Consider the following 23,202-nt stretch of genomic DNA (forward strand, 5'->3'; position numbering starts at 1 on the left):
CATAGTAGGATTCGTAAATCACACGGTGCGCGGGTTTATTTATTCGCTGCTAAAACAATCAAATTAAGATCCAACAGTTACATTCTATGAAAAAGGAGCCTTTTCCAATATCAAAAATGGATTTTAAAGTCAAATTTTTGAAATATCTTTTAAATTCCATCAGGCAGTATGTCTAACAATTTATAGAAAGCTACGTTTAGCAATATTTACCTGTAAAAAAACGAAATCGATGGAAGTAGGCTATATATTTTTAGTAAATTAATCAATAAAGATGACTGCACTCAAATAATGTTCAACACTGGCTTAAAAAGCACATCAATCCTCATTTATTAGAGGGTCAAAGGGTATGGAAACACTTTGAAATAAATCACTTTTTCACAAATATGAACCTCTTTTTTGTAAATGTTAATGAGGTAATGATGAGTCACAGTACAAATACCAGGAAACAGGACGGAGGCACTTATTAAAATAGATTTATCCACAATTGACCCACAAGTTATGTATGGCTTTGAAATGATCACTCAAGACACATCAATGCATTCACAATAGAAGCATACGTTCAGTCTGAGCTACACACTACTAAACACAAAATTTATTTAGAATCTTTTATGGCACATTTTTGTTTTTCTTGAGAAATTAGGAAGAAAACAGAAGGATTAGCCAACACAGCCATAGTAGAACAGTGTCTAGACAAACAAATAAATAAATATTAATGGCACAAAATAATAAACCAATAAAAGCATAAATAAACATTTAACTTAATATCTCTGAAAAAAAAAAAGCATCACTTAGAGAGCAAGAGGTCAGCAGCTGTCCGGCAGGCTCAGACTCTGTGGCGCAGAGGGTCGGAGAGAGGCGGGGATGGTGGAGGAGGAGGAAATGATGTCAGCGGGTCTGGATGCTCTTCTGTGGGGAGGACCAGACGGGTGCCTCCGAACGCAAGCTCCCTGTCGAGAGGATCATCTGACGTCCCTGCCAGTGAGTAAAGACCAGCCTGGCCCGTGGAGGTGGTGGGCATGCCATGGGCATCCGTGCTGATCGTCATGTCACTGTACATAAAACCATCTCCATCATTTAGAATCAGCTCTGTGTCCTCATCATGCAATTGACCGGCGTTCTAGAGGGGGGGTGGGGGGAAGAAAATCCATGATTTGCACAATTTAGATTACACTCATGTGCTCATATGATTTTACACATTTCTACTCTGTAGTATGAGCCAAAAGCAGTGTGGTTCAATGGTTTACCTCATAGGCTTGTGAGCTAGTAAGACAGCGTGCTATTGGACCACAGCAGGCTGGCAGAGTGGTTGTGAGAGGAGGCCCGCTGTGTGTGAGGAAGGGTTTTAAATAACTGCACCACTTCATTAAGGATTAAACATTATTTAAAATGACCTAAATAATTATACTACTACTAGTTTTTATTAGTTATACTGTTATATATACAGGGTGCAATCATTTGATCAAAAAATACAGTAAAAACAGTAATATTGTGAAATATTATTTCAACTTAAAGTAAACGTTTTCTATTTTAATATACGTTAAAAATGTAATTTATTCCTGTAATGGCAAAGCTGAATTTTCAGCATAATTACTCCAGTCTTTTGTGTTACATGATAATTCAGAAATCATAATAATATGCTAGTCAAGAAACTTTTATTATTATCATCCATCAACTATCAATGTTTACAACAGCTGTGCTGCTTAATATTTTTGTGACAACTTTGCACTTTTTTCAGAAATTTTTTATGAACAAAAGAATAGCATTTAGTAGATTTTTTTCTAACATTATAAATGTCTTTACTGTCACTTTTGATCAATTAATATACTTTTTTGTATAATTTATATACTTTTTTTATTTTTATCATTTCATGCACACTGACATTTATTTCTTATTTTTATTTCTTATTCTACTTTTTAAGTTATTTATATATTTTATGCCAATTTGAACTTCTGGTAGGATGCCTCGAATTATAATTAATTATACAATAATCATTATAATAATAATCATTAGTCCGGTTTGTGAAAAATGAAAATTCTAGGGTTTCCACCAGTGTGTTCATGAGAGAATTACCATGAGTTGATGAAAAGCTAGTAATTGATCACAAAAATGTAACATTGTGAATCAAAACACTTCCTAAAAAGAAAACATTACCTGCATGTCATGTGACAACAACTGTGGCGAATGTGTCATTAGTGAATCCCACATGGAAAAATGATACCTTGATTTACCTTTTACAGCTGATCATGAGCGCCCTCTACTGTTTAACATGCTGTACTGAAGACATCCCCCTTTCACACAGAGCGTTGATCCCAGAATTGTTAGTGTTTTCTGTGTGAAAGCAAACACGTCCCGGGATGGGAACCTAGTAACATTGCTGGGATCAGCCCCAGAACGTGCCCTGTGTGAACAAAAGGCAGGACCAATGCCATAAGGGGTGTAGTAGTGATGACGCTTGTGTTGTCGCAATGACACAGTTATCATGCGACTCTTTGACCGGGGGTTTTAACACTAGCATTTTCAAATTATCAGCGTATTTTCTGGACTTTCTATGTGAAAGGGGCTATACTATTGATTATGTACAGTGCATTATGGTTGCCTAAGATTGTCAAATCCAATATGTAGGGTGCAAGCAAGGGTGTAACAATTAAACGTTGATAGAACTCGGCAGAACAACTGAAGGATACTTGTGGTCAAAAGTGTACCACAGTCTGAACGGCCAGGCGCTTTCATGCTTGGTACTTCTTTGTGTCATCCCATCTGGTGCTGTGACCTATATGAGCAAAGAGAAAAAGACAAGAAAGTTAATATAGCCTGTTATATTACCCATATGGTACAGATTTGTATAGTAAATATTTGAATGTTAAACAGCGTTTTTTCAGATATCAGCAGTTGCATTTCCAGCAGACATGAGTAGAACTTACAGTATTATCTTGATCTGTGTCCACTCCCACTCTGTGGAAAGATAATGTCATTTAAGCAAAAAAAAAAATTAAGAAAGAAAGACAGTTTGCTTCCAGAATGCAAGACTCACCGAATATGCATGAGTGACAGCATGGGGGTCGTCCCGCCCCCACAGACCCACACGGTGAAGAAAACTATCAGCAGGGTGGTAGAAAACATCATCTGCCGGGCGTATGTGGCAGTGTCTCTAATTGAGAGGGCAAAGGTCATAGCCCCTCGGAGACCTGTGAGGTCAGCATGACATCATAAACAACAGAAAAGAGGAAAGTATGCACATTAAACGGTAAGGTATTACCTGAAAACATCATGACGTGTTGGAAATTGGAGGCGATTTTGTTCTTGCGGCCCAAGTTTACCAGGAAAGACAAGGGGTAGATGTTGGCCGCCCTGCCAAGAAATATAGCCAGCTAGAAATGAAAGCCAGGGGTCAAGGATAATGTGTGAATGTTTATCCGTACACAATTCATGAGTACAGCATCAATACACTGCTTTAAAAGGATACAAATGCACCTATGATGAACAAGGGATTGAACACATGGTGCTGGAAGGAGAAAAGTGTCAAGCCCATGTAAGAAAAGATGAAGTTTTCAGCCAGGAAATTCAGCAGCTCAAACAACTATTGGGGGAAAAGGAGGACAATACTATCAGTATACCGAGCTTCAACCATGCAAACCATTTGTACAGTTGTTTGAGGGCTTTTAAACACGTTACCTGTTTGGTTCTAGTTTTGGATTCAGCAGAAAGGTTGTTGTATGTATAGTGAGCCTGAGTCATTCCACAGAAGAGCACTGCAACCACACCTAAACACAGAAACAAAGAAGATTATTTTAGTATTATTAATATTATCTACTATTATAGTATTTATTAATATGCTGAATTTGTATTTGTCATTTTTAGTTCTTATTTAGCTTTAATTCATTTTATTTCAGTTTTAGTTTTAGTACTCTAGTTTAAGTTTTCATCAAATATTTATATGGAACTATTTTTAATAGTTTTAGTTAACAATAAACACCATTGATTAAAAATATAGGTAACACTTTAGTTAAGGGTTCGATTCTCACTATTAACTATGCATTATTAACGCTTATTAACATGCATATTACTAGGATATTGGCTGTTTATTAGTACTTATAAAGCTCATATTAATGCCCTATTCTGCATCCCTTAATCCTACCCAATACCTAAAATTAACTACCTTACTAACTATTAATAAGCAGTAATTTGGAGTTTATTGAGGCAAAAGTCGTAGTTTATAGTAAGTTAATAGTGCGAATTGGACCCTAATCTAAAGTGTGACCAAAATATAGTTTAAGATGTTTATAAATGATAACGTATAGTCAGCCGATCATTTTGTTGCAAAACAGAAATATTAGTGCACTGAGGCCACGATTGATTAGAATCAAGTATTCCTGTAATAAAGCAATTTTAGAGAAGTCACCTGTCTGCATAAATCCACAGTATTCACTTTTCCATTATGTCATATGCAGCATGTGGCTAAATAAAGATTTCTATCATAGGGTTGCCATAGTTACCTGTGAAGCCGCAGGCTTCGGCCAATAGGAACGTACTCCAGGACATGAGGAAGAAAAGGGCCGTTTCCAGCAAGGGGAAATCTCTCAGCCTGGTGAACTTTGTGACCTAAATAACAGCACATATTTATATATTAACTACCTTAGATGGGTTTAGACAGATTCTTTTGGGTAGTTATCTAAATGTAAATGTAAAAAAAAGAAAGAAAGAAGGAGCACATATAAAGATACCAGAGCAGTCATGACTCCAGTTGCAGCCCCCATTGCAAAAGACCCACTGAAAAACCCCAGAAAGACGCCCAGAGACTTGAGCAGGGCACTGCCATCAAATGTGTGACGATTGTCTCCCTCAGGCTGGTATGCCACTATTGATCTGTTAGACGGTGAGAAAGATACATTTTCATATTAGAACAAGACATAGCCTATCATGATTGACTGAACATGTTTACAATACATAGTAATGCTTGTGTGCTTGACATAACTCAAAACATGGAAATTAATACTTTTATTTAGCAAGGAAGCATTAAACTGCTATAAAGTGACAGTAAAACATTTATAATGTTACAAAAAAATTCTGTTCGTTTGGAAATAGTGTTCATCAAACAATCCTGAAAAAATGTATCATGATTTCCATGAAAATATTAAGCAGCAACTCTTTTTAATATTGAAAATAATGATACATTTTTTTTAAGCAGCAAATCAGGATATTAGAATGATTTCTGAAGGATCATGTGACACTGAAGACTGGAGTAATGATGCTGAAAATTCAGATTTGCTGTCCCATTTCTAAATAGGACACACTTATTTTAAATTTCACAATATTACTGTTTTTACCATAAAGGACATCTTTCAAAAACATAAAAAACGTACCAACCCAAAACCTCTGAACGGTGGTGCAAACAATCTGTTTATTCTTGATCTATTAAAAGTTAATAATTTACCTTAAAGAAACAGAAGTAGGCTATGTTCAGAGTGCAGCCAAAAGTGGCCAATTTTTTGCTCATATGCGACATAATCCTTTTTTCTTATGACAGTGTGAAGAGCACAAACCACATGGAATCTGATCTTTTCGATTCTGATTTGGGTCACTTCCATATGTGGTCCTAAATCAGATACAGGTCTAATGTTTTGCAATGCAACCTCAGTCATATCGGACTTCATGCGACTTTTACGTCAGTCTAGATTCGTCACAATTCTACACTGATGAGAGTCACTCCAAAGATTTTACATACCAGAAGAAGTTCTTTGCTCACTCAAATAATATGGAAGACGGCAGTGAAGTTAGTCAGTGGAGGGATGATGAGCTGTTACACTCATAAGTATTACGGTGACAACTCTATACAAGCAAAACTTGAGGAAAAACTGTACGAAAATGTTTTTGCTCTCTTTCTCCTCATCCTCGTCTGCATCCTCCTTATTAACACAAATTCTCTGGCTTCCGCGGCACATCACCTTATAAATGAACATGTAAACGCTGACTGTAGAAGCCTCAGTGCTTACTTCCATATGACAGCGTACCATCTTTGTTATTGTTCTTTTGCGCATGCGGGTCAGTTCAGGATCGAGATCTGTTCACATTCGAATCTAATATTGGCCACATTTAAAATTTAATGTGAACAGCCAAACAAAAATAGCATCTGAGCAATAAATCAGAATTGAGCAGTGTGAACGTAGCCGTAGTCTTAGCTTGACATTAACTTTTTTGCTCATCAGCCACTGTGGCTGGTGGTTTTCCAAAGTTACCAGCCACTCAGCATTTTCACTGGCCACAATTTTGACATCTATACCAAGGGGGAAAAACCACCATATAGATATTTCTAATATTATCTCATAATTTGGCAGCAGGTCATGTATTTTAGGCTGCTGTCACTTTAAGACCTGACACACAGATCCATTATACTGTTACACATGCGTTTTCTTTCTCAACTGTTTACGTTCAATTAAAACATAGCTGACTGTTTTTACGTGACTCGCCAAGACTGGCATTTTGACATTATTTTTTGTTTATTTGACTGTTTAAGTGCAATAAGCAGTGAAAAACAACTCAATTTAGTACTGAGAGGTGGCTTTATGTGCGCGCACCTTGGGTGTGAGAATAAAATCTGCGGGAATGAGTAAAATTATGCACAATACGCACAATCCCACGGCAAAATTCAAAGCCCTGGTAACAGCAATAATTTTCATCCGGTAGAACAAATGAAACGCGAGTGAGTGGAGGCGGGTTTCTGTGTCAACTCGCTGTCGGAGAGATGAGAGAGTGACAAAGCGCAGCTGGTATCGTGTTTCTATTCTGTGAAAAATAAGTACTGGAATCGTTTCAGATATTTCAGTATCGATATGTATTAAAAAATCTACATTTGAGACAACACTACATTGCACTTTTTAAAAGACCACATTTGAAAAACATATATATTACTGCGTTACACGGCACTGCTAAAATACACCCGCATTTGTGGAGTGTTAATGTCAAGCCCTGGCTGTAGTAACTAACTTATATCTGATTATCTGAACGTGAGAATATATACAGTGCCTAGCATAAGTGAACTCACCCATGGCAAATTTGACTAAAAAGAGGAATAAAAAATCATCTTTTGGAAATTGATCTTAATACCTTAATTTAAAAAAAAGAGGAAAAATCCAACCTTTAAGGACACCAATTTTCTTTCTGAATGAATAATGTATCATAAATAAATAAATGTTCTTCCTTAAAATACAGGGTGCAGAAGTCAGGACACCCCTATGTTAAATTCCCATAGAGGCAGGGAGATTTTTATTTTTAAAGGCCAGTTGTTTTATGGATCCAGGATACTATGCATCCTGATAAAGTTCCCTTGGCCTTTGGAATTAGAATATACCCACATCATCACTTTCCCTTCACCATACTTAAAGGAAGGCATGGTGTTATTTCAGTTAGGCTAATAGCTGGTTTGATTTGCATTGAGAGATGATCTTATGGAAAGTACCCCATGCCAATCTCTAGGTATGGTGAAGGGAATGCGATGATGTGGGTATATTCTAATTCCAAAGGCCAAGGGAACTTTATCAGGATGCATATTATCCTGGATCCATAAAACAACTGGCCTTTAAAAATAAAAATCTGCCTGCCTCTATGGGAATTTAACATAGGGGTGTCCTGACTTATGCAACCAAGTATTTTAAGGAAGAACATTTATTTATTTATGATACATTGTTCATTCACAAGGAAAATTGGTGTCCTTAAAGGTTGGATTTTTCCTCATTTTTTAAAATTAAGGCATTGAGATCAATTTCCAAAAGATGATTTTGTATTCCTCTTTTTAGTCAACTTTAGCATGGGTGTGTTCACTTATGCTTGGCACTGTAGCCCTGAGGACTTCACATGAACCTGCTGTGTGTGTTGTGTGTATTTTTGCACAAAAGGCTGTGCACTCACGACGACAGGACGATGGCCACAGCATCATTGAGGACGCTCTCGCCGAACATCAGCGCATAGAGATCCACGTCTACTTTCAGCTCATTGAAAATGGCCAGAACAGTCACTGTAAGAAATAAAAAAAATTGTTATGAAATCATTCAAAGTGAATTTTAATATAGCTAAATATATTAAATATAATAGCTCAGTGTATTAATTTTAAAGCAAAAAACAATACCTGGATCTGTAGCAGATACAATAGCACCGAAAAAAAGGCAGTCAGTGAAAAAGAAATCCCCTCCAAGCTGACCGATGAATTTCATAAACACCACACAGCCGTACATCACCAAGCTGCACAGAGGACATTTGACAAAACCAAAATTAATTATATAATATTATCTTTTTTCGGTCACACTTTAGTTTAGGGTCCAATTCTCACTATTAACTACGACTTTTGCCTCAATTAACTCCTGATTACTGCTTATTAATAGTTAGTAAGGTAGTTGTTAAGTTTAGGTATTGGGTAGGATTAAGGGATTCAGAATATGGTTAGTGCAGAATAAATATGTGTTTTATAAGTACTAATAAACAGTCAATATCCTAGTAATATGCATGTTAATAAGCATCTGGTTAATAGTTAGTATTGGGCCCTAAACTAATGTTACCCTTTTTTCATAACAAAGCTCTTTTCTTTAAAATATCATCACTCACCCTGTTACAAAGCATGATGTCAGTGTGCCCACAAAGGCGTAGGAGAGGATAGACCCCAGATTTCTGAAAAAATGCCTCTGATAGTTAAAATGAATAAAAAAAAAAGATTACTAAAAATGAAACAAGCTAATCCACATCAGTCATTTATAAAAGAGACAGGAATACTGTTTAAACAAGCTTCTATTTTTCCTGATTATTTATGCATTTTATGAATTTTTTCATTAGGATAATCATATTCTTACTCGTTTGAGACTGTATCCCGCATGAAAGATAATGGGTGGAAGCAAAATATTGAAGAAAACCTCAGGATCAAAAGTAACCTAGAAGAGTGAAAACAAAATCCCGTATACAATATTATACATTTACATCCAGTCGAAGGAACAAACAATAATAAAAATTGCAGGTAACATACTATTGTTATTTTAGAGGATTTAAGAGCAGTACCTTCCTGAGCATCTCCGCATTTGGCACATCATGGCCCTTGCTGTCCCGCACCTCTCCTTTCAGGCTGTACTCGTATAATCGGCCACTCACGTTCACCAGGATAGTGGTGGGACTGCTGTTCACGGCACAACTCAAGGTGACGTCATTGAAGTCCTGTGGCGAATGGACCGCAAAGCGCAGAATCACACCCACAAACAAACCTGGAGATGAAAAACATATACATCAATTATTGTTTTCATACTCATTATTTAAGCAAAGCACATACAGAGAAATAACAAAAGCAATTATTTATCATGGTAATCATATTTTCTACAAGAATACCAATTATTGCTATTGAAGTAAAACGGCGAATATCAGAAAAATTCTGAAAGCTTTACATGTATTAAATTTATTAAAATATAGAAATACAGTATTATATTTAAGATTACATTTAGATTTAAATATGAATTACACAATAATTGTATCAAAATAGACTTAAGATTATTCATTTTATAAATGAATTAAGACTTACATTTAAGATTAAAGTAAACAATAATTGAAGTAAACAATAATTGAATTAAAAATGGATTGAAATGTATTAAAATATAAAAATTAGTTAATAATTATATTTAAGATTTCAATTTAGATAAAAGTATTTATTACACTAATTTATTAAAAGTATTACATTTATTAAAATATAATACATGAAGACTAAAATAAATAAATCTTAATTTGAATCTTAAATATATTACGCAATAACTGCTTTAAAATAGATTTACAATATTACATTTGTTAAAAATAGAATGATTAACAATTTCAATTAATTAAGATTTATATTTAATATTTCAATTTAGATTTTAAGTATTTACTACACAATAATTATTAAAAACAGACAAAATCTTAACAAAAAACAGCTTTTATAAATATATAAATCTGGCTAAATTGCGCAGTTTTGTAAATCTGTCAAAACTGGGACATTCTTTGTTTTACATTTGCCCCATATTAGTGACTTATAACTTACAGCATTAAGATTATACTATGGTTGTCATTGAAAGTAATTTTTGTCATTGTATTTTATTTTATTTTTTAGCTGCATTGCAAACTATTTTTTTTAAACAGATTGACAAGTACTTTGAGAACATTAATGAGCTCATGCACAAGATTCCTGTTGCCCTCCTACACAAGGTTCCTGAATGTGAACTTGAATATGAATACACGAACTAAATCTCACCATAAATCATAGCCAAGCCCGTCTCATGCAGGAACCTGAAGCGGCGGTGTTTGAAGAGCCATATCGTGAGGATAGTGAGTGTGAGTAACATGATGAATATGAGCAGGTTGGCGCTGTCCTGCCTGTGGCTCTCCTCCGCTTTCCTCTCCGTCACAACATTTACCATGTCCGTGTTCTCAGCCAAACTAACGTTAATGACTGCAAAGCACATCAGGCAGAGTAAACGGGGAAGCATAAAAGCCCCTGAGACCGATGTGCGCCTTCTTTGACATCCCAGCATGGTTGTTTATTATGAGAGACTGGTCTGCCGTTCAGTTCAGCGCTGTGTTGATGCGATGCACAGTGAGCAATTTACCTCCACATAGCTGTGTGAAGACAGCAGCAATAACAACCTTGACAGAACCTAACCCGTTTGACCGGAAGTTTTTATGTTACAAAATAAAGGACTCTAAAACTGTTTAGTAAGCGCAGAGCCCGTCTAATATGCGTCATGCAGAACAACTGTATAAAGATCGGGGTAAACAAAATACTAATATTACATGTAAACCTTAAAAAAGGATAATATATACAGACAAATAACTAAAATAAGTTAAAATCGAAGTGTTAACATAGCCTACTGCTAAAACAAACAGTAGGCTACAGTTATTAAATTTAGAAAAGCACATAACATACTAAAACAAATAAAAAATATAAAAATAAAAGCTAATTCAAATATAAAGATTAAAAACTAATACTATAATAGTATTTCAATAATATAGATTATATAACTGGCATATAACACAAACAGGACGTTTTTCCTTTTAACAAACCGTCAGTGAAAGGCGATTAACCCTCAGAAAAATATTAAAGTCAACTTCGGGAGGTCAAACTAAATAATGAGCTTGATTTTTTTTTTTAAATATAATTTTTGAATTGTTGGAACTGTTATTAAAAGTTTATGTACAGGTTACAACCTTGATTTGTGTGATTTTGCACATTTCTAACAACCAACATTAAATAAACACTCAATATATATATATATATATATATATATATATATATATATATATATATATATATATATATATATATATATATATATATATATATCTATCTCCAAAATATTTCACAAGAAAACAGATACTCATAAAAGCTTTGCAGTAATATATATATATATATATATATATATATATATATCTTATTTTGAAATATTTTGTCATGTAATAAGATCTGATGCATCCAATAATAAATACCAGTACGATTCATGTTGAATTACATTTATTATTGCATACATACAACATCAATTGCTCCATACATAAATGTGCACTTTTGATATGCACTTGAATTACAGATCAAGTACTCGTTACTGAATTGCAGTTTTGTGGTTTGTGTATACATACATATAAGGTTAATACCACAGACTTTTGTTCACTACTGGGCTAAAAGCTACAATGGAACGTTAACTTCACAAAAGGAGTTAATTCCTATAAAATCTTGCTTCTTTTTAATAACTAGCGCTGGAAATGTCAGGATCAACGCTTCCATTACACACAGAACACCTGAACAAATCACTTATAATGCCTTTGAATGTTAAGTGGTTACTTTTGTTTATCAGGCATAAAAAGAAAAATAGATATAGTTTATTATCCATAACCTGATACTTCTCTGTATTCTGGAGATGTTCACAGTTAGTGCTTTGAAATGCATTTTGGAATGTATTTCTCATGCATTAGTACACATAATCCTGCTGGCTGGCTTTCTTCTGACCCCTTCCTCAACCAAACCACAAATGGAGACAAACTTTTCAGTGCTTTCCAGGTTCAAAAATATATCTCTAAGCTCAAAGCCAAAATATGTTGCTCAACACATCCCAGGAGAACATTTGAACAACTGTGCAGATGTTAAATTTGTACCTAAAATGTAAACAAGGAACAAAAGTACAAGTAAAATACTGCTTTCCTGAAATACCTACATTTTTACCAAGACTGAATCATTTCACTATGCCCTTGAAGAACATTTAAAAACCAGTTTTTAAATTAGTTAACCAACTGCACACATAAAATGCCAGTGCCTGAAGGCTGACCATTCACCCATAATGCATCATTACACAGTCCAGAATGCTATACAATCAACAAAAACAACTGAGGCTGAACCATTAATCCAATAAGAATCCAAAAAACACTCTTGGGCACTCAAACACATTTGAACTTCTTCAAAATGTCTAAGGCATTGTTAAACAACTTAGGATGGTAGCTTTAAATCTGATGGCATTTATAATCAATCTGTGTGTTCATTTAACAGTCTGTCTTTCCCCACAAGATTAAAGCATACTTCATACCATAACAAATACATTACTCTAAAACAGTTTGAAGACATAATGCTATAATGACTTATAACAAAGATATCAGAATCCCTCAACATGACGACGCAAAAACTCAAGCGCACTCACACGAACAGCTAAAGTACACAGAAACAGACGTCACGCTCCAAAATATAGCACAGTATTTCTCCACACAACAATAAATAGATTTATCCACAACCTGTTCACCGAAATTAAAAAATTATATATCATTGAGCGAATAAGTACACATCGCACAAAAGAAAGCATGACCGACATCCTGAAGGAGGAACCCACCAAATCAAACACACACACTACACATTTGTTTATACAGCATTTCTGTCAAGAGCTTTGGATCAGATGAAACTGAAAGCATATACATGTATATACATTGTCGATGAATGAGAGGGCTACTGTGACCCTCATTCGCCCTCTCCGCACAAACGTAACATCTCAAACTTTTGCGTTTGAAAGCCTAGAGGAACGAGCTCTTCAGTGCACTTTAGATATGGCATGTATATGCTGCAAATATAAACACAATTCAGACCTACTTTACAATTTTTCCCCCACTAGGAAGACATATAATCACTATGAATATGTATAGAAGATATATTTTAAAAAGCTAAGCACATTGGTTGTGCTACACGATGCATGGGGTGGGAGGGGGTCTTTTGTGTGAACACTCTTGTGTAGACCCTCGATTTGAGTATGCATAAAAGCACAGCAACTGTTCTGTGCACACCACACTCTGAATCTTAACGCAGGCAATAGAAACTGGTGAGAGATACATTCATATTGAGATAAACAACAAAAATATCTTGGCTCACTGATAAGCACATTTAACGGATATGATGGCGTAGAACAGGTCAGACACAGCCAGGCATTTTAAATATGTGCGTTTGAAGATACGATTTTCTTATTTGAATTGGGTTACAGAATAAAGGGGTATTTCACCAAAAAGTGAAAGATCTATCATCATTTACTCACCTTATGTCTTTACAATGCTGTTTGACTTGTTTTCGACTGTAGAACATATTTTGAAAAATGGTTTTGTGCGTATAATGCAAGTCATTGGGGTCCAAAACAACCCCCTTGAGATCCATTGAATGGACACATTGTTTTTTTCCAAAACATCTTCTTTTGTGTTCTGACATCAAGGTGAGTAAACAATGAAATTGAAACAAGATATATATTTTAATATTTGTACATTTTTTTCCATCTGATTAATATGTAGCTTGATGCGGAATGATTTGCGGGCTAAATGTTTAACATCCGGCCATTGAATTGTAAAGTTTTACACACACATATGTGCGTACATGTCTATGCAGGTTAATATGCAAATGACAGGTTCTCAGCCCATTATTTTAAAATCTAAAAAACATACTGTGATACATCTGCTTGAATTCTTCTTGGTTTCCTATCTGCATTGGGCTAAAAGAAACAGCCAGATTTCTTTCTTTCGTACAAACAGGTCAACATTTCCACCACCGCACTTTTATACAAACCATACACGTATAGATGCACAATAATATTTTCTCCATATTTTACATACATGTTCTCCGCTGTATCATCTCTCTGTAAATTCGTTTCTGGAAGGGACGTGGGAGTTTTTGATGCTGGTATTAGTCCTGGTTGGGATTGGAGGGGGGATTGTGGGGAACGTAGAGGTGGGAGGCGACACCCAGTTGCTGTCCATGTCAAAGCCTGAGCTGGGGAAGCTGCTCTGGGGTTCTGTGAAGGAAAGGGATGAGGCTGCGGGTATAAGTGGCGGGCCGGTCCCAACCGCAGATGGAGCCTTTCTTAAAAGGAAGTCAAAGCTTGAGCTGGGGAAGCTGCTCGGGGGTTGTGGGAAGGGAAGGGATGAGGCTGCAGGTATAACTGGCGGGCCGGTCCCAACTGCGGATGGAGTGTTTCTTAAAAAGTCTGAATCGTCATCAAAGGTGACCCAATTTTGGGGCTGTTTGGTTGGGGCTGCTGATGTAGCAGGAACTAAGGATTGGTGTCTGGAGAAAGATGTTGGAAGACTGGAACTGTGAACCACAGCCGACATGGCCCTGTACAGGCCAGGATTGGCCACTTGGGCCTGGTGCTGGGTGTAGAAATCGGGTGTGAGTGATCGACGAGGAGAGGACAGCAGGTTGCCGGTGAATGGGTTTGTGCTGTTGGGTCTGGGTTGGGCGTCTGCGAGGAACGGACTGGGGGATGAACGGAGGGACTCCTGGGATTTGCTGCGTGAGGTGACTGGTGGAGACAGGAGACATGGAGCGTTGCTGGTGTCCGGAGACGAGAATAGGGAGAGGGAGCTGGGTAACGTAGAGGAAGAAGAAGAAGGGGAGGGGGTGGATGAGGATGAGGATGAGGAGCGAGCGAGGGAAGCGGAGAACGATGCGTTCTGGAAGAGGGACTGGTTGTTAAACATGTCGAAGGGGTCTAGTTTCCATTGTGCTTCTCTTTGGACTCCATTCATGTCCTTGGCCTGGGGAAAGAAAAACACATAAATCAAACTTATGACATGATGAAAAGCTAGAACATACTGGAGTTTTAAAGTCAACATGAAATCAGATTTGAATGTATTAAATATGTTGGGAAAAATGTATTGTTTTTGTAACCCCCTTAAGTTTTTTCTTTTTTTTTAATGGTCACACCATGGCTGTTTGAAGAGTATGAGTGTATCTTTGTGTGTTTTATGAAATGTCATAACACTAACTTCACTGAAATAGTAACAATGGGGGCTTTTGCACTGGAGGAACCTTTTCATAGTTCCTAGAACCAATGTCAGAAGTGTCTGCTTTTTGGCGTGTTCGCACTGCAGGAACTGGGAACGATTTTAGTTCCAGGAACGCCTTTTGGAGGAACTCAATTAGCTCCTACTTCAGAGTAGGGTCTAACCTAACACAATAGGAACTATCAGTGACGTAAGTGTATACTGATTGGCCGAACGCACATGAAACAACAGCACTCGCCATTTAAAAAAAAGCCATGTACACTCACAGATTAGATTATAGCCTATATATTTATTCCACAGCAGAACAACAGTGATAGATGGACCTCTTAACCTTTACGCAAAGGAGAAAATCCAACGCAACTTTGAGGGGACCAAGAGAAACAGGACTATGTATTTCTGCTCAGCTAGCGACATTGGGCATCAACCACACGGCAAATGCTTATACTTTTTTATATACTGTCTACTTTCTTTGAATAAAAGTTCTATCTAATAACGTATTAGACGACAGAACTGTTATACAAATCGTAAACAAATGAAGACGGAGAATGGAAGTGCTGTGTGCTCAGGCTCTGGCGTTCTCAGCGCTGTCAAAATAAAAGTCACAACAACAAGCGTGGTATACATCACTTCAGAGTTCCTTTTGGCGGTGCGAATGCAACCAGGAAGAAACCATGATCCTAGGGGAGCATTTAGAACCACCCTGGTGGCTAGTTACTAGAAATAGCCAATGCAAAAAGGGCTAATAACTTTGGGGGACTTTAGATTATTTAGATCTCATTTACCCCTCTTAAGCTGCTAAATAATAGGCTGTTGGGGGTCATTTATGACCCAGAACAGTAAAAATGTAACTTCTTTTTATTTAAATGATATAACTCTAACTTCCCTCAAGTAGTAAAAATAAAATTATGCACTTATTTTAGGTTAATCAAATAGTAATTCATTAAATTAGTACCAAATTACTGAATGCACCTTTAAATATCCGCTTCATTTTTACATTTGTAAAAAAAGAGTTTCATGTTGACTTTTAATTTTAAACAATGTGTTTGTTACAAGTTTTGATAAAAATCATGATGACTTGTTGGTTAAAACATAAATGCAATGACAGACATAAGTGCAATGACAGACATCAACATAAATCAAAAACTGAAAGATCCGATTACGGTTTAATTAAACCCTATTGTTTTATACTCTATTATAAAACAAAAACCAGCATTAAAACATCAAAAAGACAAATAATTGGTGTGCAAGTCTACTAGAGCTATTAGAATTGCTTATCCTTGTCCAAAAAACAAACAAACATTGAAAACAATTATAACAGATTAAAAACAAACAATACCCACAACAAATACTGGATGACACTTTCCTTGAACCCCCCTGTTGGAAAAACTTGATAAACCTCATAACCAGGTCATTTTTTATTATCAAGGGGTTCAAGTTAAGTTTGACATTATAGTTTTCTGATATTCAAAATAAAAAAGGTCAAATTAAAGATGGAAAGGGGAAAAACCAACTATAACATGGAGGATCCTATATGTATGAGTACCCCATACATCGTGACTACAGGCTATGGTGCCATGAAGACAACGAAAATACTAGAAATTACTTAATCCAGTACCTGTCAACCTGAGGATTGCTCCTGCTAGTGAAAGAGAAAGACACATGCATCAAGAAGAGCGAAACATGACTATGAGAACCACCTGAAGAAAGTCGTTATAACCAGAAAAGTAAAAAAGAAAGAGGAAGATGCCTTGGGTTATCTGGAAGAGGCCTTATTAACCCCAGGATGGGATCTTGTGGGTCCTTAGAAAGTAAAAAATTATGTCCGCACACTGCGGATATTATATATATATAAACAGCGCAATGTTCCGAATGGAGCTGTAACTTCAGTGTGCAGAAATTTGTTTTCTTTCTATTTATCGTTATCTTTTTTTGTCTTGCACGTGGGCCCGGCTAAGGTTTAGCATGTGAACATGTTTTTGTAATTTTTGAATCTTGTGGGTCCTTGCATCTTTGAAAGAGTGTTGATCTTTATCACAATTAAATATAGGGCTCATGATCTTGACATCCATGCAAAAGTGAGCAGAGAAAGAGGACTGACCTGGGTTGTAGGAGGAGGAGGAGGAGCAGACTCAGGTGGCAGTGCATGAGCGGACCGGCTCCGGGGTGGAGGCTTGGGAGATGCCAGGCCGGGCTGAGGGGCGGCAGCGGCTCCAGCAGGTGCTTGGGGGGCCGGCTGAGGCATCAGAGGGGCAGGAAAAGTGGGCTGCATTGGTAGAGGGAGCTGGGCTTGTACAGGAGGCTGCACTGGTGACATAGACTGAGGCTGCATGGGTGTTATCATCTGAGGTCTCATGGGACCTGGAAGTGTGGGAGGTGGACCTGAAAGACAGACACACAGTAGATGGTTAAAGATTGGTTAAACTTTTAAAACATACACACATACATACATTACATACACTCACCTAAAGGATTATTAGGAAGACCATACTAATACTGTGTTTGACCCCCTTTCACCTTCAGAACTGCCTTAATTCGATGTGGCATTGATTCAACAAGATGTTGAAAGCATTCTTTAGAAATGTTGGCCCATATTGATAGGATAGCATCTTGCAGTTGATGGAGATTTGTGGGATGCACATCCAGGGCACGAACCTCCCGTTCCACCACATCCCAAAGATGCTCTATTGGGTTAAGATCTGGTGTACATTTACATTTACATTTATTCATTTAGCTGACGCTTTTATCCAAAGCGACTTACAATTGCTATGTATGTCAGAGGTCGCACGCCTCTGGAGCAACAAGGGGTTAAGTGTCTTGCTCAAGGACACATTGGTGTCTCACAGTGGATTCGAACCCGGGTCTCTCACACCAAAGGCATGTGTCTTATCCACTGCGCCATCACCACCCATGGTGACTGTGGGGGCCATTTTTTAGTACAGTGAACTCATTGTCATGTTCAAGAAACCAATTTGAAATGATTCGAGCTTTGTGGCATGGTGCATTATCCTGCTGGAAGTAGCCATCAGAGGATGGGTACATGGTGGCCATAAAGGGATGGACATGGTCAGAAACAATGCTCAGGTAGGCCGTGGCATTTAAACGATGCCCAATTGGCACTAAGGGGCCTAAAGTGTGCCCAGAAAACATCTCCCACACTATTACACCACCACCACCACCAGCCTGCACAGTGGTAACAAGGCATGGTGGATCCATGTTCTCATTCTGTTTACGCCAAATTCTGACTCTACCATCTGAATGTCTCAACAGAAATCGAGACTCATCAGACCAGGCAACAATTTTTCCAGTCTTCAACTGTCCAATTTCGGTGAGCTCTTGCAAATTGTAGCCTCTTTTTCCTATTTGTAGTGGAGATGAGTGGTAACCGGTGGGGTCTTCTGCTGTTGTAGCCCATCCACCTCAAGGTTGTGCATGTTGTGGCTTCACAAATGCTTTGCTGCATACCTCGGTTGTAACGAGTGGTTATTTCAGTCTAAGTTGCTCTTCTATCAGCTTGAATCAGTCGGCCTACTACCCTCTGACTTCTAGCATCAACAAGACATTTTCGCCCACAGGACTGCCGCATACTGGATGTTTTTCCCTTTTCACACCATTCTTTGTAAACCCTAGAAATGGTTGTGCGTGAAAATCCCAGTAACTGAGCAGATTGTGAAATACTCAGCCCGGCCGCTCTGGCACCAACAACCACGCCACTCTCAAAATTGCTTAAATCACCTTTCTTTCCCATTCTGACATTCAGTTTGGAGTTCAGGAGATTGTCTTGACCAGGACCACACCCATAAATGCATTGAAGCAACTGCCATGTGATTGGTTGATTAGATAATTGCATTAATGAGAAATTGAACAGGTGTTTTCAACAATTTTGTATAAAATCTCATATAAAATTATATATACAGTTTTAAATACTAAATTAAAGTGCCCCTATTGGGCTATTTTAAAAATTTCTTGCATCCAAGGTCAAAAAACACTTACATTTTCTCATAATATTCATTGGACATCACCTCATTTCTCAAAGACTCTGGAAACGGTTAGAGGATTCAGTCTCTCTAAACCCCTACTTGCCGCGAGCCTACTCTGCTCTTATTGGTCAGATGGCTCAGTCTGTTGTGATTGTTCTACAGCTTACAGCGCGTGTCAGAAACGAAACGCTTTTTATCATATCTAAATTTCAGCTTCGGAGGCTTCCTCAGCACTTGATACACAGTGATAGGAACAGTAAAGTTTTTTCCGTATCATTTCCAATGCGAGTCCTCATCCCTTTGAAGTGCATGCAATCTGGATTCCCACCATAGAAATGAAGCCAATGAAAACTATAGGCTGGCATTATGCCAATTTGTTGCATTGTTACGTAGGTGTGTAACAGGAAGTGAAACTGGAATTGCTGACGACTCGTTACGCAATTCAGAATCGGTTCTTTCTTTTAGAAGATAATAACTTTATTTGTCGCAATCTTTAATACTTTGCAAACCTATTACATACACAAACAGCTATATTACACACTGCATGAAAGGAAATATTCAAGAAAGCATAATAGGGGCTGCACTTCAATAAGAAATGCTGTATATACAAAAAATTATAATATAAAAGTCAAATTAAAAGGTAATTAGAAGAGTTTAACGAACCCAGAGGCAGCTCGGATGGCTTGCTTTGGGGTTCAGCAGTGGGTCTTGGTGCTCCGGGGTGAATATCAGGTGAAGGTCGAGGGGCCCCAGGATGCACCTCTGCTATGGGTCTGGGGGCCCCGGGATGAGCAGGAGGAGGAGGTCTAGCCTGAGGAGGTACACTGATAACTCCTGCTCGAGGTGGAATCTAAAGCAAAATCATAAAATTTAAATATGATATACATCTTATTTTTTTCTTTTTTAATAATATTAATGTCAATTAGCCCACCCACCGGCCTTGGGGCGCCTCCAGGGGCTGATCCAGTTGCTTGACCTCGACCTGAAAAACAGCCGGTGCCACAATCAAACATTCAAGTAATAGTTATAGAAAATGTGTTTGTGAAAATATCAGAAAACCTATATTTTGAACTTCAGGTCCAATTCAAATCCCAGTCAATTAGGCTGCGTTTACACTTGGCATTAACATGCGATCAAAGTGATCCGATCAAGCTGATCAAGTCAGGACAAGGTGAGTTTACACCTGTCCACATCAAGTGGCTTCTGTATCTGGATAACAGATCAGATCTCGCCTTCCCGCGGGAAAAAAAAGAAAAGAAAGAAAAAAGGATGGCTCCGGTGCAAAGTCGACCTGAAGTGGTGGGTTTTCTTTTAAAAAACAGTTTTCAGTCGGTGGCAAATCTCGCAAAATGAGGAAGATGAAGAGGCTGCAATTACTAATAATGTGGATAGATGCCATAGTGGAAACGGTACAGAGAAACGTATGGGTCCCAGAACGTTGCCAGCTGTGCTGAGAAAAATGAGCGTTCTTTACAGAAAATGAATGGTTCTGCAACTTTCGGGGGTGCGAAGGCAAACATTTCAGTATATTTGCGATGTACTTCGCACTCGACTGTATCGCAAAACCACACAGCTACGTGCAGGAATTCCTGGAGAGAGGAGGGGGAATAATGACAGTGGGCGGGGTTTTGTGTGACGTCCACCTGTGAATGCAGACACGATGGCTGGATTGCGTTAACATTACACTGAGATCCGATCACAATGCATCCTCGACTACCTCCGAAACCTGGACACGCTGATAACAGTCCGATCAGAAGCGCGTTGACACTTGTCTTTTCAATGTGTATGTGGACAACATCTGGATACAGGTTGCATGTTAATGCCAAGTGTAAACGCAGCCTTAGTCTAAACTACAAAACTGATGATGGAAGATTAAATTTAAACAGATGCCTTAAAAGCAAGTCGCACCTGTCAAGAACGTCAACTAACTTTTTTAGCTTGCAAAATCATGGCATGATAAAGGCCCAAATATGTCTGTCAATTAAATTTTCTGTCACAGATGAGCGAGAGAAGAACTCACCAGCTGCATCTGCACGTGCTAATGCTGGGCTTTTTTGTCCTTTTGTCAGCATGAGGGGAAAAGTTATTAAAAAGTTTGGAATTATTAAAAATTAGTTTTGTAGCACATTACAGCCTTCAGCTAGGGAGAAAATATATTTGACCAAACAGACCCCTTACCTGATGAAGAGATCATTTCTTTCTTTCTCTATTCAATTACAAAAGCTAATTTAACCCAGCACTTCACACTCGAAAACTAAATAAAAATCATTGGAACAACTGAGACTTCATACACTGCAAGATGGTTGACTTGAACACCCCTGACCCACATAAATTTGTCTATTTCTGTTAGCAAGTGCAGGAGGTCTCAATTAACCAGGAGGTCACCATACACAAGGACGAACACTGCAAGAATCTTCTAAAATCTAAAGTTCTTTCAGAAATTACCTTCATATTCAGTCAGATCAAACTCTAGATTGAGAGGCTCAGCAAAGCCTTTCAAAGAAAATTCATATTGTTCATATCATGAACAAAAATACAGTTGCAAAAACATTTACAGTGCAAACTTGATTTTTACAAACAACAAAAAGGCAAAATTACAATGAGGCTCAAGAAAAGCATATGAAACACTACCAAACAGAACTGCATCATAGTGCATTACATTAGAAAAAGTTAGCCAGACACACAATATCTAGGCCAACTAACTAACCAAATCACAACACTGTGTACAGCATTACCTGCTGAATCTTTCCTAACAGGTGTAGTAGAACCTCCTTTAGAAACATTGTAAAATGCCAATGAAAAACAAAATAAAACAAAAAACAAGTCAAAACATAGCATTTATAATGTAGTGAAGACATTTGTTTTTGCGTTTCAATCCCAGGAAAATCTTGTGTCATTTGGGTTTTAACTAGGGATGGGCATATTACTCGATCACTCGAGTACTCGAACGTGACAGCGACGATCGATCTCAAAAACGATGATCTGAGTTTAAAAAAAATCTTTTTTTTCTGATTTGTTATAGCAGCATTTTGGGCGACACCGAATGGTTAGCTTTGAAAGAGCGCGGTCCAAAATCCAAACTGAAAACAGAGAAAATGGCGTCAAAGTCACGTAGTGATGTCTGGCTTCACTTCGACAAAATAGATGAAAAAACAGTTCAGTGCAAAATATGCAGCGCCAAGCTGTCACATAAATCTACCACAAGTACAATGCGTTATCATCTTGTATTTGTACATAAAATGTCTTCCGATACCACCAAAGACGCAACTCAGACGAGCATCGCATCTTTTACCGTCAGACAGAAATGCACCGCAGCCAGAGGTGAAAAGATGACACAACTAATCATCGAAATGATAACGAAAGATTTGCTGCCCATTCGTTTTGTCGAAGGAGAAGGGTTTAAAAATTTGATGAATTATGTTGAGCCCCAGTATGACATCCCATCGCGCAAGACGGTCACGAGACGAATAGAGGCTCTATATCAGGGGTCTCCAACACGTCGCTCGCGAGCTACCAGTAGCTCGTGGCCTGATTGGAGGTAGCTCACATATCGCATATTTTGCGCGCTCAAGTTCATTATTTCAAATGTAGGAAGCTCATAATTGAAGCGACGCACTCATTTTTTCCATGCGCAGCAAGATGAAAAATCCATTAGCTGCTAAAACTTCTTTGTCATTGTGGAGAGCGCAGTGCATGGTTGCATAGCAATGACAGACGCCACGGGAAAATCGGACCGAATTTTACTATTAATAATGAAAGATAAGCTAATGTGCATTGTGAACGTCAGTAATTTATCTTTTTTGACTCATTCTTTTTATAAAAATGATTTAAAGGCTGAAATATGCGAGCTTTTTATAAATCTTTTTTTGTCAAAACTTTATTTGAACTTGTAGGCTACATGTTAGTAGATAACATGTCGCAAGACACTCCTTTAAAA

The 23,202-nt window shown here is 37.6% G+C and overlaps 2 protein-coding genes across 14 annotated transcripts in view; both read right to left on the minus strand.

Annotated features, from left to right (window-relative positions):
• Window positions 1–303: 303 nt before the first annotated feature.
• slc9a6b (solute carrier family 9 member 6b) lies at window positions 304–10,660 on the minus strand. The gene is made up of 16 exons (XM_077242641.1): window positions 10,247–10,660; window positions 9,037–9,236; window positions 8,835–8,912; window positions 8,593–8,669; window positions 8,120–8,232; window positions 7,903–8,008; window positions 4,722–4,863; window positions 4,494–4,599; window positions 3,673–3,761; window positions 3,464–3,577; window positions 3,257–3,368; window positions 3,032–3,185; window positions 2,922–2,952; window positions 2,685–2,770; window positions 1,245–1,350; window positions 304–1,117 (listed from the first exon to the last, which is right to left on the minus strand). The coding sequence occupies exons 1-16, from the start codon at window positions 10,524–10,526 to the stop codon at window positions 824–826; spliced, it is 2,088 nt and encodes a 695-aa protein (XP_077098756.1). The 5' UTR covers window positions 10,527–10,660; the 3' UTR covers window positions 304–823.
• Window positions 10,661–11,486: 826 nt separating this feature from the next.
• synj1 (synaptojanin 1) overlaps window positions 11,487–23,202 on the minus strand; it is a 41,701-nt gene continuing 29,985 nt past the window's right edge. For 6 of the 13 annotated variants that reach the window (XM_077242632.1, XM_077242633.1, XM_077242629.1 and 3 more), the window contains 7 exons: window positions 22,001–22,036; window positions 21,711–21,758; window positions 21,286–21,324; window positions 20,201–20,247; window positions 19,929–20,115; window positions 17,387–17,667; window positions 11,487–15,039 (listed from right to left, as the gene is read on the minus strand). In XM_077242632.1, the coding sequence (XP_077098747.1) occupies window positions 14,131–15,039; window positions 17,387–17,667; window positions 19,929–20,115; window positions 20,201–20,247; window positions 21,286–21,324; window positions 21,711–21,758; window positions 22,001–22,036 (1,547 nt within the window). In that variant the 3' untranslated portion in view covers window positions 11,487–14,130. The remainder of the gene's footprint in view (window positions 15,040–17,386; window positions 17,668–19,928; window positions 20,116–20,200; window positions 20,248–21,285; window positions 21,325–21,710; window positions 21,759–22,000; window positions 22,037–23,202) is intronic. The other 7 variants (XM_077242637.1, XM_077242636.1, XM_077242634.1 and 4 more) reach the window with 3 other exon arrangements.

This window comes from Siphateles boraxobius, unplaced genomic scaffold (genome assembly GCF_051911475.1).
Source record: "Siphateles boraxobius isolate OS27281-9 unplaced genomic scaffold, OSU_SipBor_1 25, whole genome shotgun sequence".
Taxonomy (NCBI): Eukaryota; Metazoa; Chordata; class Actinopteri; order Cypriniformes; family Leuciscidae; genus Siphateles; species Siphateles boraxobius.